General features: G+C 41.8%; 1 protein-coding gene across 1 annotated transcript in view; it reads right to left on the bottom strand.

The window, feature by feature from the left end:
- Nucleotides 1-13,224, bottom strand: part of LOC149868562 (SUN domain-containing protein 3-like) — a 30,942-nt gene extending 17,718 nt beyond the window's left edge. The window contains exons 1-6 of the mRNA XM_090038829.1: nucleotides 13,134-13,224; nucleotides 7,061-7,239; nucleotides 5,797-5,906; nucleotides 4,713-4,808; nucleotides 1,806-1,890; nucleotides 651-721 (exon numbers count right to left, since the gene is read on the bottom strand). Coding sequence (XP_089894955.1) covers nucleotides 651-721; nucleotides 1,806-1,890; nucleotides 4,713-4,808; nucleotides 5,797-5,906; nucleotides 7,061-7,188 — 490 coding nt within the window. The 5' untranslated portion in view covers nucleotides 7,189-7,239; nucleotides 13,134-13,224. The remainder of the gene's footprint in view (nucleotides 1-650; nucleotides 722-1,805; nucleotides 1,891-4,712; nucleotides 4,809-5,796; nucleotides 5,907-7,060; nucleotides 7,240-13,133) is intronic.
- Nucleotides 13,225-13,823: the final 599 nt, after the last annotated feature.

The raw sequence follows: 13,823 nt of genomic DNA on the forward strand, positions 1-13,823 counted from the left end.
TATGTCTGATTGTGTCCACTTTCATGCATAAATCTCCCACAACATTCCTCTCAAGCAATGCAACTGTTGAACAGCTCAATGGGAAGTCCCTGAATGCAGGAGGCAGAACTGGCATAGGAGCTGGTTCTTGGCTGTTGAACTCTCTCCTACAGGTGATAAGAAAGATCCCAGACCTTGTAGCATTCAGCACCAAACTTAGCTCTCTGTAAAGGGGTTCCTCTCACCCACATACACCTATGCAGACAAAAAGCATGATATGCCACTCCCACAAACACACCCAACTGACCCTCCCAAACCTGTAAAGTAATCAAGCTATTTATTGCAACAAGCTGGTAGAGAAAAGAGAAAGAGTGATAGTCATCATTATTTGTGCATGAAAACGTTTGGGAGACACTTGGATACTAAGGTGCTGCTCTAAGCACCTTGTCAAAAAGGAATAAACAAAATAGTAAAGTGGCTTCTAGCCCTAAGGGTCCTTAACTTGAATATAATTCAGTGTTCCAGAGTTCAACCCTTTGCATGTCCCCAAAACTGACAGACTCATAGCAATGTAGGGCTGGATAAGTGATCATTTAAGTCCAATCTCTTGCACCGGGGCAGAATCAAGTATGCCCAGACCTTACCCAAGATGCTTTTCTATGAATACACACCTGAAATGATTGGGATCAGCAATAACAGTATCTTGAAAATCATCTTGACATTCTTCAGGGTGATTAGTTCTCTAATTAAGAAAAAACACAGGTAGAACAGGGTAGCAATTTTGGGCACTTCATTTATTTGGTGAAAAACGTGGGTTTGAGTCCACCAAAACTATTAATGAATTCCTTCAGCAGAAAACAAAAATCTGAAGAGGGCCTTTTGTTTCAACATTGTCTTAAACAAAACTCTTCAAAGTTTTATTTTGACATTTGCCTAAGTTTAATATTTTTAAAAGGCGTTTTAAAAAAAACCTGAGAAAACTAAATGAAACATTTCAGTTAACTGAACATTTTTCTTTGTTTCCCATTTCACTGAGGAGATAAAAATATTTTTACTTTAGGGCAGCACAAATTGAATTTCTTTTCCCAGTTCAATCAACAAACTGAAAAAAATCAGTGACTCACGTAGATCTAATCAGAGTACTCATATGCCTCCGTGCAATTTTGTTCTAACAAGATGTTTACTTAGCTTGGGAAATATCCTTTCCCCCTCATCATTGAAGGGTTATATTTATACCATCCAATATGCACTGGTACTGGATTAGGTTTTGCCTCAGATTAGGGGGAATGAGTTTCAGGGAACATACAGAGGGGACCCATGTGCTGTGTTCCATGGAAGGTGCTGGGGGCCCTAACCCACAGCGCAGGGAATTTATTAGGAATAGGATGAACAGAAGACATACAAAAGAGGGAAAGGTAGATGCTGGATCTGTGATGAAGTGAAGTCATCATGGTCCGGAGGCTGTGACAGTAACCATGGATCCTGTACCCTGGCCTGACAGCACTCTTGCATGTAGAGCTCATTTACTCAGGATGTGGGCAGGAGGTGGGATTTAAGCCAGTGGCAGGTTCTGGGTAGCAAGACTGCAAAAGACTTTGTAACTGCTGGCTTTCATAAGTAGCAATGAAAGAACTGCACAGATTCTATCACAGCACCAATATGAGCATGTTCCAAACGTGAATCAGGGGCTACTGATCTCTAACTCAGCTCAACAACTGATTAAGGTGCTGTTCCCAGTCATTCTTGCCCTGTTTCCAGTTTTGACTCACAAAGATCCAGTTTCATCCCCAATATACTCTTGTGAAGAATTTTATCTGCTTACTTACACTGAGGAGATGCAGGCCTTTACCAAATATCTTGGGAGGGAGGCGAAGGCCATTAGCAGGAGGTATGGGATGTTCAGTATCATTCCTGTGAAAGCAAGAACAGCTCTTAGAGCCTTCCAAATCTGTGGGAGTCATTCCACTGACTTATGGAGGCTCTGGATCAGCCTTTTGATGCAGAGACCTCCCTACAGACACGATTTCCTAATTCCATAAATGGAACATCACAGAAATACATACCTAGGACTTTCCTACACTATTATTTTGGCTGCAACAAAGGTTCCAGTCTCAGGGTCACATAGGCATATATGGTGGGTAGGTGGGCTTTACAGCTTTTTATATTAAAAAGTGAACTGTTATTATTGGTATTGTTATTATTGTTACTATCATAAGAATTAAAATAATGCCAAATGTGTGCTACACTCTTTACAGAAAATGTGAAGATACAATACCTGCCCAAAAAAGGATGTGAATGTTAACCTTCCCAATGTAACATGCAGAATGAACTGGTTATACAGAATTTACCAGATTGTATATTATTTCAAGGACTTGTAGGGAGAATATGTTATAGAGTAGAAGGAATATGAATCCTCCCCCTCACAGGCAACAAACACCTAGTTGCCATTGCCATTTGTTTAACAAATCATATATTAGTTTTGTTCATACAGTAGTTAAAAGATGTAAAAGGACACATAACCCAAAGATGCTGACCTGGATCAAGACTGTGAACATCACAAACAGGTGCTCAGACCCAGAGCTTTGGTTGAGGCTTATCTCTGATAGTAAGTATTTGTTTTTATTTATGAAGAGTCTGTACTGTCTTGGAATCAGTACCACCTGAGCCAGCATGCTCACTTCTGATCCCTGATGACAGAAGCTCATGGTTTCCTGCTTTCATTGAAGGCTCATGCTTAGTTCCTCCAGGGATGTAAATCAGCTGAGTTGGGCTGACTTAAATGTAGGTATGCCAGTTTTATGCTAGCTAACAAACTGGCCTTGTGCACATGGGACTCATGTTTCTCTTGTACTACTCTCTCAAGTACTAAAGTCCAAATTTTCAATTATCAGTGCCTAAAGGAAGGCATCTAGATTCACATTTGAGATCCTAAATATAGGTCTGTTCTTTTAGAAGGGTTGTGCACTGGCAGTTCTTGTCAAGCTACAAAGTAAAGCTTTTTAGATGCCAGACTTCAGCAACTCAGTTATATAATATTTACTTCTATTTTATTTTCATATTGTTTCCCTTTCATTTTGTTCATTCTTATTTTTAAACTGCTTGGAATTCATCTGCGCTAACTTCATTATTATTGTTTATTCACATGCTTATGACAAGCCATTTGAATGGTCCCTGTGTTTTCCTCAGCATCTAAAACGTGTACAATGCATGGTAACATTCAGGCTCACAAAAGCTTTCTTTTTTGTTTTCAATAAAATGTATTAAAAAGGTAGAGTAACCTATCCTGCATTTATCTGTGAATAGAAAACACCAGTTACAGATGTGTAAAAACCCCACTTTTTACAGCAAAAGAACACTGCCAGGTTAAAAAGCAATTCTATTGAACCTACACACTATGAATAATGTCACTGAAGCTATTATTCTTGTATGCCAGTAGATAGTGATCTTTAGGGGTAGTAAATATAGACATGAAAACATTCCTTTTTATATGCAACTCCCATAACACTTCTTGGTACATGTGTGATGTGTTTGCTTTCATACATTTCCTTTGGCCTGAGTAATGAGAACAAACTAGATGGTTTCACTTTTGTTTCTAGTCAGTCTGTGTCAAGTGGCTGATGTGCACTTGCACATGGTGGCTGGTTAATACTGCTGGGAAAAAGCTTAAACCCAAATAAAAATATGATTTTATGGGTGTTTTACAAGAGCTGTGGAGTCATTTCTATTTATTTCAGACTGGGGGGGGAGTAATTGTGTAACAAGCAGTCTGTGCTACTCCAATGGAGCCACCATGTTGGCAGCTTCAGCAGCCTTCAAGGAAATGCTGGCTGAGTCTCACCTACTCACTGTGGCCACTGTGGGTCACTACAACCACTCTGGAGGGAAGGGAGAATGAACAGAACTCTAAGGGAGCCAGTGGAAGGAACTATAGGTACAGCCATGCTTCAGGAGAAGGGTAGGACTGGAGATGCTATTGTTCATATAGGTTACTTTGTCCACAGAGCCAATTCTCTGGAAGGAAGTGAATCCTAACCATATCCAGGAAACAGCCTTTGTCTGGGACTGGCACCTGTTCTGACCTTAATTGAATATACCTCTTCTGACAACTAATGGATATGAAAAAGTCCCAACAATAATAGCTGGCTATCCAGACATAACCATAGGATAATGTTGCTGTTCACTTTGCTGTAATGCATCATTATCATTGGTGTACATTGTATTGTATTAAGCCTCAGAGACTGTGGCAGAGTTGACCCTCAGTTATGCTTACTACACTGTATGAATATATACCAAAAGGCAGTTTTTGCTCTGGATCACTTACAAGCTCATTTAAGATAATGTACATCTAGGTTTAGCAAATGACAGAAGGAATGTGAACAAGAAGAGGTACTGTATCCAGACCCAATTCAAAGCCCACAGAAACCAATAGGAAGAGACTCCCATTGCCTTCGGCAGGTTGTGGATGAGGAACTTCACCCTAGATATACTTAAGTTGGTTTTTGAAAATATATAAGCAGATAGGTGAAATTTTAAGAAGTGCATCAGTATTTTGTGCCAGTGAAATTATACAATGCTGCCAGCTGCATCAATGTAATCATGTGCAGTGCTTTAACTCCAGTTCAGCACGTTAGGCCAAATATCTTTAAAGTAGATTTGTGGGCAACCACCCTCATGTCACTGCTATAAAGAACCAGCAATCTACATTAAAAGAAGCAGATGTCTTCCCTACATACTTAGCACGCTTTTTTGGGATGGCCGAGGTTCATTTGATGGTGAAATATGGCGGTTGTTCTCCATTGCCAAGTATGACATTCTGGTGAACACCTCACCTGTCAAAGAAACATCACATCATTTAGGCAGGCAATTTGTCTTCCCTCCCATGCCCAATTTCAATTTAACTCTAGACATTCAAACAGAGTCCATATGCTGCCAGTATCCAAAATATTGCTACATCTATACTTAGTGGTTTGATGAAATCCACTTATTTAGGAGCCAAAATATGAGTTTAATTGCCTCATGTTAAGCACTTGCATCTCATGTGTTTTCTTCTTATTCTTTTTCTATGGTTACAGGTAAGTAGATTGACAAACAAAATGCTTTCTGATAGTACCAGATTCTACAGGCTGCTTGCAGCCACTGGCATAGGGCTTTTGTCCAAAGTGCATGGGTTAGTAATTTAGTACTGGGTGTTCCTCTTCACTGAAGGTCTTGTGCAGCTGTACAAGAAGCTTTACAAGAGGAGACAAAGGTCTGGTAGCCAGCTTACTTAAGGGCTGCTTCAGTCATTAGAGGAGGAATACTAAGAGAAAGCAAAGCCCAGTGAAAAACTTTTAGCCAGTGTGATTGAAACCATTAGGGAAACCAAAGCCAGGAGGTGCTCCAGTGAAGTTTTGATCTGTCCAGAAATATGCCTTGGTAGAACATTCCCTTTATTCTATCTGCCATGGTTGTGCTATATCCTTGCATAGTACCTTCAGGAAACAACAACATCATATTTGATGCGTGCTAAAATGCAAACATAGGGGTCCAATCTTCTAAACCTTCCTGCCTTTCTACTGGTATGGATAAGGGTGGCAGAACTACATCTACATCCATTTCTGGAAGGGAATTAATATTTCTAGGCTGCTGTCAAATGTACACTCACTTCTGCCTTACATTATAGTCTTTATTGATATTAGAAAAACAGGTATTTTGCCCATTTTTTCTAAGGGAAGATAAAAATTTCCGTTTAGCTGGGAGCAATAAGAAGAATATTCACATTCTCATCCCCAAAGTCTTTACAAAAAGACAAAAGCACTGTTTGCAGGTTGAACTTACTTTCACTTGTCTGGCCTTTCTCACTTGGGTTTGTAAACCCTTGGCTGGATCCAGTAAGAGTGGATTCAGTAGAACGACTACCAAGTGCCGTCTGTGAATACAAATACCTGCTGGAGGAAAGATAAACATAAGATACCCATGACCTGAGTTATGTTAGTCAAAGGAAGAAGGGACATCCAGAATGTCAAATCACTAAGGAAACATCTGTCTCAAGTATGTGGCTACACAAGCCTTAGGAAGTAAGACAGTCTGCCACAAGGTGGGCACAGTGCTTGCTTCTGGTTGTGTCTCCTACTTTGTTAAGCAATTATGGTTTCAATTGTGGATAAAAAATGAGCAGCTGGCTTTTACAAAGCAGAGCCTCTCTTCATATTTATATGAGGACCTGTTTGGTGGTAGCATACTTGTATTTTCCTATTGGTATCTCCTGCCCAGCCCTGCCCTGCTCTGCCCTTGGAGCGCTAAAGGGGTTGCCTGCAGGCAGGAGTGCTGGGATGTTTATCAAGGGAAGAGCTGCAGCAGCTAGATCAGTGCATCAGCACCAAAGGGAGCCAGGCTGGCTGGATGTGAAGGCAAGCTAACCCACACCAAACTCTCTTTAGAGAATTAGCCAGACAGCCTTGCTATCAATTGGAAATAGCTAAGCCAGCCTCACCAGGCTGGAAGAGGTTGAACACATCAGTATATCTGGCTGCCAGTTATGGACTCAATGAATTCCACAACCTCTGGAGCTGCTGAGACAATTTCCAATCCAGGGAGAAAGTTGCTAACTTACTGGGCAGGGCTCTGCTCTCCGCACCAAGTCCTTGCCCTGCAGCTGAACTGGGTCGGGCTTCTCCGACAGTCCAACAGCTTATTCAGTAATAAGGAAGGGTTCCCCCCGCACCTTTATGCCAAAGGCTTGTGCAACCTCCCCACACCCTTACTGGCTCCCACTCCTTCCTTCCCCTCTACCCCAGATCAGCTTCCTAGCACCCACCCCCTGGCATGCATCCCAGAGGGGCTCCTAGACCACAGCTTCAACGAACAGCTCCCCTCGCTGGGCCAGTTTGGAAGTACAATTCCCACCTTAACTTCTCCCTAGGAACAGGATCCTCTGCTCAGCCCCCAAAATATGTTTCAAAGCTGAGGAATGGGGTATTTGTTTCTAATTGTTGCTGTGACCTCCTCAGTTGAGTTGTAGTCATGCACACGGCGTTCTTTAAGCAGACTTACACCAGTGAAAAAAAAATCTAAGCCAAAAAAATCCCAAATGTCACTGTACCTGTTTGTCGGGAAGCCTGACATTGCTGGTCCCTTTGGATTATCACTCATGTCACTGTCAGCTTCGAGTCCATGAAGGGCCGTTGATGAGAGCCTTGGACTTCTCCGCAGATTATTTTTTCCGTTCATTACAATGCAGATGAAGCAGTGATGAGTGAAGAATGCGGCTGCTCTCTAGTACTGATACATTGGACCCCGCAAATCAATATGAAATTAAAATAAAGCAACACAGCTACACCTGAGAGAAGCTTGTCTTCAAAAGGCAAGCACCCAGGAAGGAATCATTTTGGCTTTCCAATACACTTTTCTGATCTGGGCAGGTCTGTAGGCCAGCCAGTCAGAAACAGCACAGTATTTCCTGTGCATCTCTCTATGAGGGTTATTGCTCCAGTGACATCATAATGGACTACACAGAATTTGAGTTGCTTGGCTGCCATGAGGAAAGAGCAACTTTAAAGTGAGACCCCCCTGGGGGTCAGGCTGCAGCTGAACAGAACCACCTCTTAGACACTAAGTTGGATAAAAAAGCTTTTTGTCTAAATGCCACATTGTATACTTAACCAGGGGCACCAACCAGGCACCAACCAACCAGGAGCACCAACCTTCCACAAGAAGCCAGGGGCCTTGACTTAGCCTGAAGTCAGGCAAAAATGGGGAATCAGGATCAAAAATGCAATGTGGATTTGGCTAACTGGCAGTGCTGAAGGAATTGAAGTCCCCAACAGAGTGCTGGGGAATTCTAGTGGATGAACTTAATGTGTGGGCTAGGAGAAAGCAGCCTAAGAAAGAAAGAACAGGGACGTAAGTAGTTCGGGAAAAAAATGAAGGGCAGTTAGCAAACCCCAAAGAGCAGGGAGCTGCATCCTAGAGGGGCTGCACCCAACAGGGGTGGGTGGCCCTGAGGCAGGGTAGGTCCAGAAACCATTCAGTTCAGTTGGGAGATGAAAGGCCAGTGGTCCTCCAGGGAGCTGAATGCCATTGGGAAGTAACATGTTGTCAAAAAAATATACCCATTTGTGGGATCCCATGGCCATTGCTATCGCCCACAGCAGGACATGGTATGGTGCTTAGCCAGGGTCATACCTTGACTCCTGGCAGCCCCGGGCAAACTTTTAGTATTGGGCCCCAAAATAATGATTTTTTTTGTTGTATTTTGTTTCATTTCTGTCTAGGCACTGGGCAGCCGCCTGGTTTGCCCATGCCTGTGTCGGGCCCTGCACTTAGCTAGAAAAGGTGCAAGTTCCTTCAAAAGATTTCACAAGGTGCAACAGCTTCTGGCACTTAAAGAAGTTAGCCTAGTTCTGAAACTTACCACTGGAGGGCAGCCGCCCCTTATGCCTTAACCACTTGCCTAGAAAGACTGGAAAATTACTGTTATTTGCAACTTGCCTTTGAGACATTGCTTCTAATATGAACCTTCTTGGGATCTAGCGTTTGCACATATCTAATGCTAAATTACTGACACTTCCTTTTTGATGTAGATGTCAATTCCCATAAGTGGGCTACCTGGGATGGCAAGTATTGTAGGTTCTGATGGACTGCTTGATCATGGGGTGCTGAGCAGGACTGGCCAACTGCTATATTTGGTATTTATTCAGGATGGGGGGCTGTAGGGGGAATTAGGTAGCTGCTGCATGAAAAGTGACACCAGGGTCACTGGATTTCAGTGCCTGTGAGCACTGGGTAACAATTGCTTAGAGGCAATGGTGAGCAGGGTGCTTCAACACTGATTTCTGGATTGCTGTGGATGATGGGTAAGGTGAGTACCTGAGTGCCAGATAATAGTTGGCAAATACTCTAGAAGGGTCTGGAAAGGAGGGGGTGTGGGTGGGGAGTGCTGCTTAGGAGTGGAGGAGTATGGGAGTGGAGGGTGTTTTGCCTGTGAATGTGTGTGTGTGGCAGTATTAAGTGGGAGGGTTTTTCCCTGGGAGGTCTAAAAGTGAGTTGTCTGTGTGGGTGTAGAGACAAACTGCCTGGTAGAGGCAAATGGATAGATGACAGTCTGAGGCAGCTATAGGTGATAGATCAGGGCAGGCAGGAGTGCTTTTTGCCACTCTTTTCTAATTTACTAATTCCCCAATAAAATGCTAATATAATCTGATTTATTGTTTTTGTTTATTGATAAGAATGCTTGCCTGAAACAAAGCAAAGAACCTGAAAAATAAACACTTGCTGGTCTTTTAATTGTTCTTTTTTCTTTTAATTGTCTTTTTTTCTCTCCCCCAGCAGACATTAGGATAATCGTGAAATTGAGATCAGAGGAATTTTATGCCCTGTCCCAAAAATCTTCCATACTGCCATGACATAGACTCATAGAATCATAGAAAATTTGAGTTGGAAGAGACCTCAGGTCCAATCCCCAACTAGATCATTCCAGCCAGGCCTTAAAAACCTCCAAGGATGGAGCTGCCACCACTTTTCTAGTTAACCTGTTCCAGTGCTTCATCATCCTCCTTTTTTTTCTAAAATCCAACTTAAACCTCCCTTGCTGCAACTTGAGACCACTGGTCCTTGTTCTGTCATCTGTCCCCACTGAGAACAGTCCAGCTCCATCCTCTTTTGAACCACCCTTCAGGTAGTTGAAGTCTGCTATCAAATCCCCCCTCAGTCTTCTTTTCTCCACACTAAATATGCCCAGTTCCCTCAGCCTCTCCTCAAAAGTCATGTGCCCCAGCCCCTTAACCATTTTCATTGCCCTGTGCTGGACCCTCTCCAACTTGTTCACATCCTTAGGTACTCCAGATGTGGCCTCACCAGTGCAGAACAGAGCAGAATAATCACTTCCCTCAATCTGCTGGCAACACTCCTACCAATGCAGCCCAGTATGCTGTTAGCTTTCTTGCCAACGGATCCATCTTGTTGTCCATTGTAACCCCCAGGTCCTTTTCTGCAGAGCTGCTGCTCAGCCAGTTAGTCCCTAGGCTCTACAGGGCACGATGTCTGATATTTGGGATGGAACATAAAATTCCTCAGATCTGAAACATATGACTACCAGGGCCAAACCAGCACTGCCCCCAGCCTGATCCAATGGATTGATATATAGCATGGACTAAGCAGAGGGCAACTGTGGCCTAGACTCTGGGGTTGCCCCATGTTCTATCCTGATGCTCAGTTGGGCCGGAGATGAACTATTGACTGACCCAGAAAAGAACTGTAAAGCCAAGTTTTCCCTTATGTTTTGGATATTACCCTATTATCACCTGAGAAAACAGGTTTACAACTGAAGGAACATTCTTTTATATATAAAATTGTGCTCCTTCAGTTGTGTGTGTTTGTGTGTGTGTGTGTGTGTGTGTTTGTAAAATGGGTAGTGTAGGTGTGTGTATAAAAATAAAATGTGTATATATATGTATATGTGTATACATAATATATATATCTATATATATATATAAAATATGTGTGGGGGAGGAAGAGAGAGAATATATAAAATGGGTATAAGTATATGTGTGTTTGTCTACATAATGGGTATGTGTGTGTGTGTGTATATATATATATATATATATATATATATATATATATATGATACCTCTGAAAGATTAAAGATGCCCAGTAAAGAATAACAATAATGCACTACTAAGTGTCAGTTGAGTGTCCAGATGGGGCACAAAGCAGTCCCAGGTACTGTTTTGGGATCCAGTGCTGCTGATTCCTGGGCTGAGGGTAAGTCCAGGATCTGGTGCTGCCCTGGGTCTGATAGCAAAATCAGCCTTGGGTTTTAATACATGAATGCTGGCATCAGCCTGGGGCAGCCCTGGGTCTGAGATACATGCCACACCTTTTGTTTAAAGTGTATAACATCTTTGTTGCTGGTTTTCCATTTTATGGCATCATAAATTGGCTGAGCATATAACATATTGCAATTTATGCCATTACTTATACAATTTAACATATAAATTTTGCTGTAGATGTAACATGTGCCAGGGCCTACATACAATTCCCATTTCTTTTCACAGTTCAAGGAAAGTTTCTGTGATTCCAGTGCTGACAGAATAGACAATGTTCAACAAGCCAAACAAAGCTTTTTGATAGCAACTCTACCTTCTATTCTCACTTGCTGCTTCTGTAGAAAGCAAATCTAAACATCAGTATCATTTTTTGTAGCTGAAAACCCTTACAGGGTTTTTGCAGCAGAAAACAAGGTCAGGAAATACAGCCTGCAGAAAGCAGAGCTGCAAGACTGAGCAGCTAATGACAGGACTGAGAGCCTTTGAGGCAGATTCAGGATTGCAAGCACCTGGGCCCTGTTTTGCAGAGAGCCAAGTGGAAGGAGTCATGGCAATATAAGCTCAAGCACAGGGCTAGGAAGGCAGTCTGACCCATATTCCCATAAGTGCAGGCAGTCGTGGATATAGCTATAGGTTACATGTTTTGATTCTTTTTTGGGTTTATGTTAACTATGAGGTTTAGGGTAGCTTAAATAGAAAGTTGAGGCCATGGGTGCGGAGCTTGGCAGGAGGTTCTCCATACTATCGGGGGTAAAGCCCAAATGAAAGGTGGAGTAAGGCACAAACAGCTAAATTCCAGTTCTCTGAGGGCAGCCTCCTAAAATAGTATCATAACTCAATCATCAAGGTGTGGTAAGTGAGAGGGCAAGACCAAACTGGTGAGCTGGAGTCGGAGAATGGGTGTAGTATGACCACCAGGGGCACCACTGCTGCCTTTCATTACACTGGTGCACTCATTACAACTTGGTGCATTGGCTAGGAAGGCTGCTTACAGAGAGTGACACTGTAAAGAGAGAAAAGGACCCTTGGGCCAAGCAAAAAAAGGAAGGAAAAAGTAATTGTCAAAGCTCCTGGAGGTGCATCTTATTACGCTGCTCTTGTTTACTAATGCCTTGTACCTAGTCAGGGATAACAGTAAAATACCCAGCAGCTTTCAAGGCATAAGTAATTTTCATCTTGATCATGCTCCCAAAAATCTGAATAACTTCATTTTGAAAAATTTTGCCCCAGTAATGGTCATGACATCCCTAATGAATTTTTAAATTAGTCAAGAGAGATCATGGTTGATGTTCTGTATAAGATACGTAACACTTCATGGTAGAACGGAAGCTGGCCTGAGCCACAGACAAATCAGTAGGGATAGCTATACCAATTACAGAAAACTTGTAAGAATTCAGTAATTACAGCACAATAAGCTTGATCAGTCACTTGAATAACGTACAGAAACATATCTTGTTGAGTAAACTGAAACCAGAGAGAAGACATACTAATGATTAAACAGAGGAGACCGTGAGAGAGCCAAACGGATATGTAATTTGAGAATACTGAAAAGTATATTGATCCCCAAATGGAGCTGCATCACAACTTTATAGATTTCAAAGAAGCTTTTGATCATGTTTATCATGAAATTTTATGGATTATTATGACAAAACATAATATCAGTTCAAGGATTATTAATGACATCTAGTCACTACAGTGGCACCATCAATTCTGTTTTGGCAGGGAACTGTGGAATATAGGTTAGCATTGGTTGAAGCCAGAGCGTCCCTTCTCTTTTTTTCTTTTCAAGCTCTTTACTGAGCCAATTTTCTCAAATGTACTTGAAGATTTTGTAAGTTCAACTTTGAAGATGACTTGGGTTTATTGGTGGGATCTGTCCAAATTAACAGAAACTAGACACTACAGCAACATTTTATGAAATGGAGATCGGTGTAGAGAAAAACAAGATCATATCCTTGAGTGTGCATAACAAGGTGGAACACAAAGATGTATACATTAAAGCATAGCATCTTGAAAAAGTGAACTTGAAGTACTTAAAAGCCATTATCATAGAAGTTTGCAGATCAGACCAGACAAAAACTAGAATTATAATGGCAACAGCAATATTGGGAAATCTGCAATGAATTTTTAAGGGCAGTAATATTTTCATCAAAACAAGTACCCATATCCTTAAATTAACAGTAAAAGCAACAACTTCATATCATTTAAAATCTAGATCATGACGACAGATGTATAAAGATGGATACAAGCATTTGCAAAGAGGTACCATAAATGACTGTCAAGGATGCTGTATACATTTCATAGGCTTCCATGTGCCTTCTGAAAACAGAGGTGTGTGGGCAATTTTACCTGAAGGTGGCAGTAGCACTGGCATCATAGCACCCCTAGCAGGTTCTTGTGACATCCTGGTTGAGAACGGCTGGTATATACTGCTACTGAAGACTGCTCACCACCTATGTGTGGATTCAAATACAAACTAATCAACATACTTCTAAACAACCAGGGATGAATAACTCTTAGAAAGCACCACTTGATGTAATAGGACAGCAAGTTCTGCAGAACTGCCAGTTTGCCAATTTTGATAGAAAACAATTATTGCCTGTGATAATAAGTATTCCACATTTACACGTTTGCTTTTTTGTCACTATAAGTGCTCTTTAGGTTTGCAACAGCTTAAACTGGCTTAAATTTATACCTTAGTTTAAACTAGTGTAGCTGTCCTGGTAAACCAGGTATTTGTCCAGTGAACTGCACTTGATGCTCCCCATGTGACTTTGGATAAATATGTTTTCAAGTTTGAGTGTCTAGAATTAGGCACTTAAATCCATATTCAGGCCCTGGATGATGTAAGTGACCTGCTTTTCAAAGATAGTAAGATATACAGCTTCCACTGATATTAGTGAGGGTAACAGTTGCTCAGCACCTGTGGGGGAAAAAAAATCATAGAAAAGTAGGGCTGGGAAGGACCTCTGGAAGTCTTAGAGTTCAACACCCAACCTGAGGCAGGATTATCCCTATCCAAATCATCCCATACCAATC

The sequence above is a fragment of the Crocodylus siamensis genome, chromosome 3, assembly GCF_052110815.1.
Source record: "Crocodylus siamensis isolate JL-2025a chromosome 3, ASM5211081v1, whole genome shotgun sequence".
Lineage (NCBI taxonomy): Eukaryota > Metazoa > Chordata > Crocodylia > Crocodylidae > Crocodylus > Crocodylus siamensis.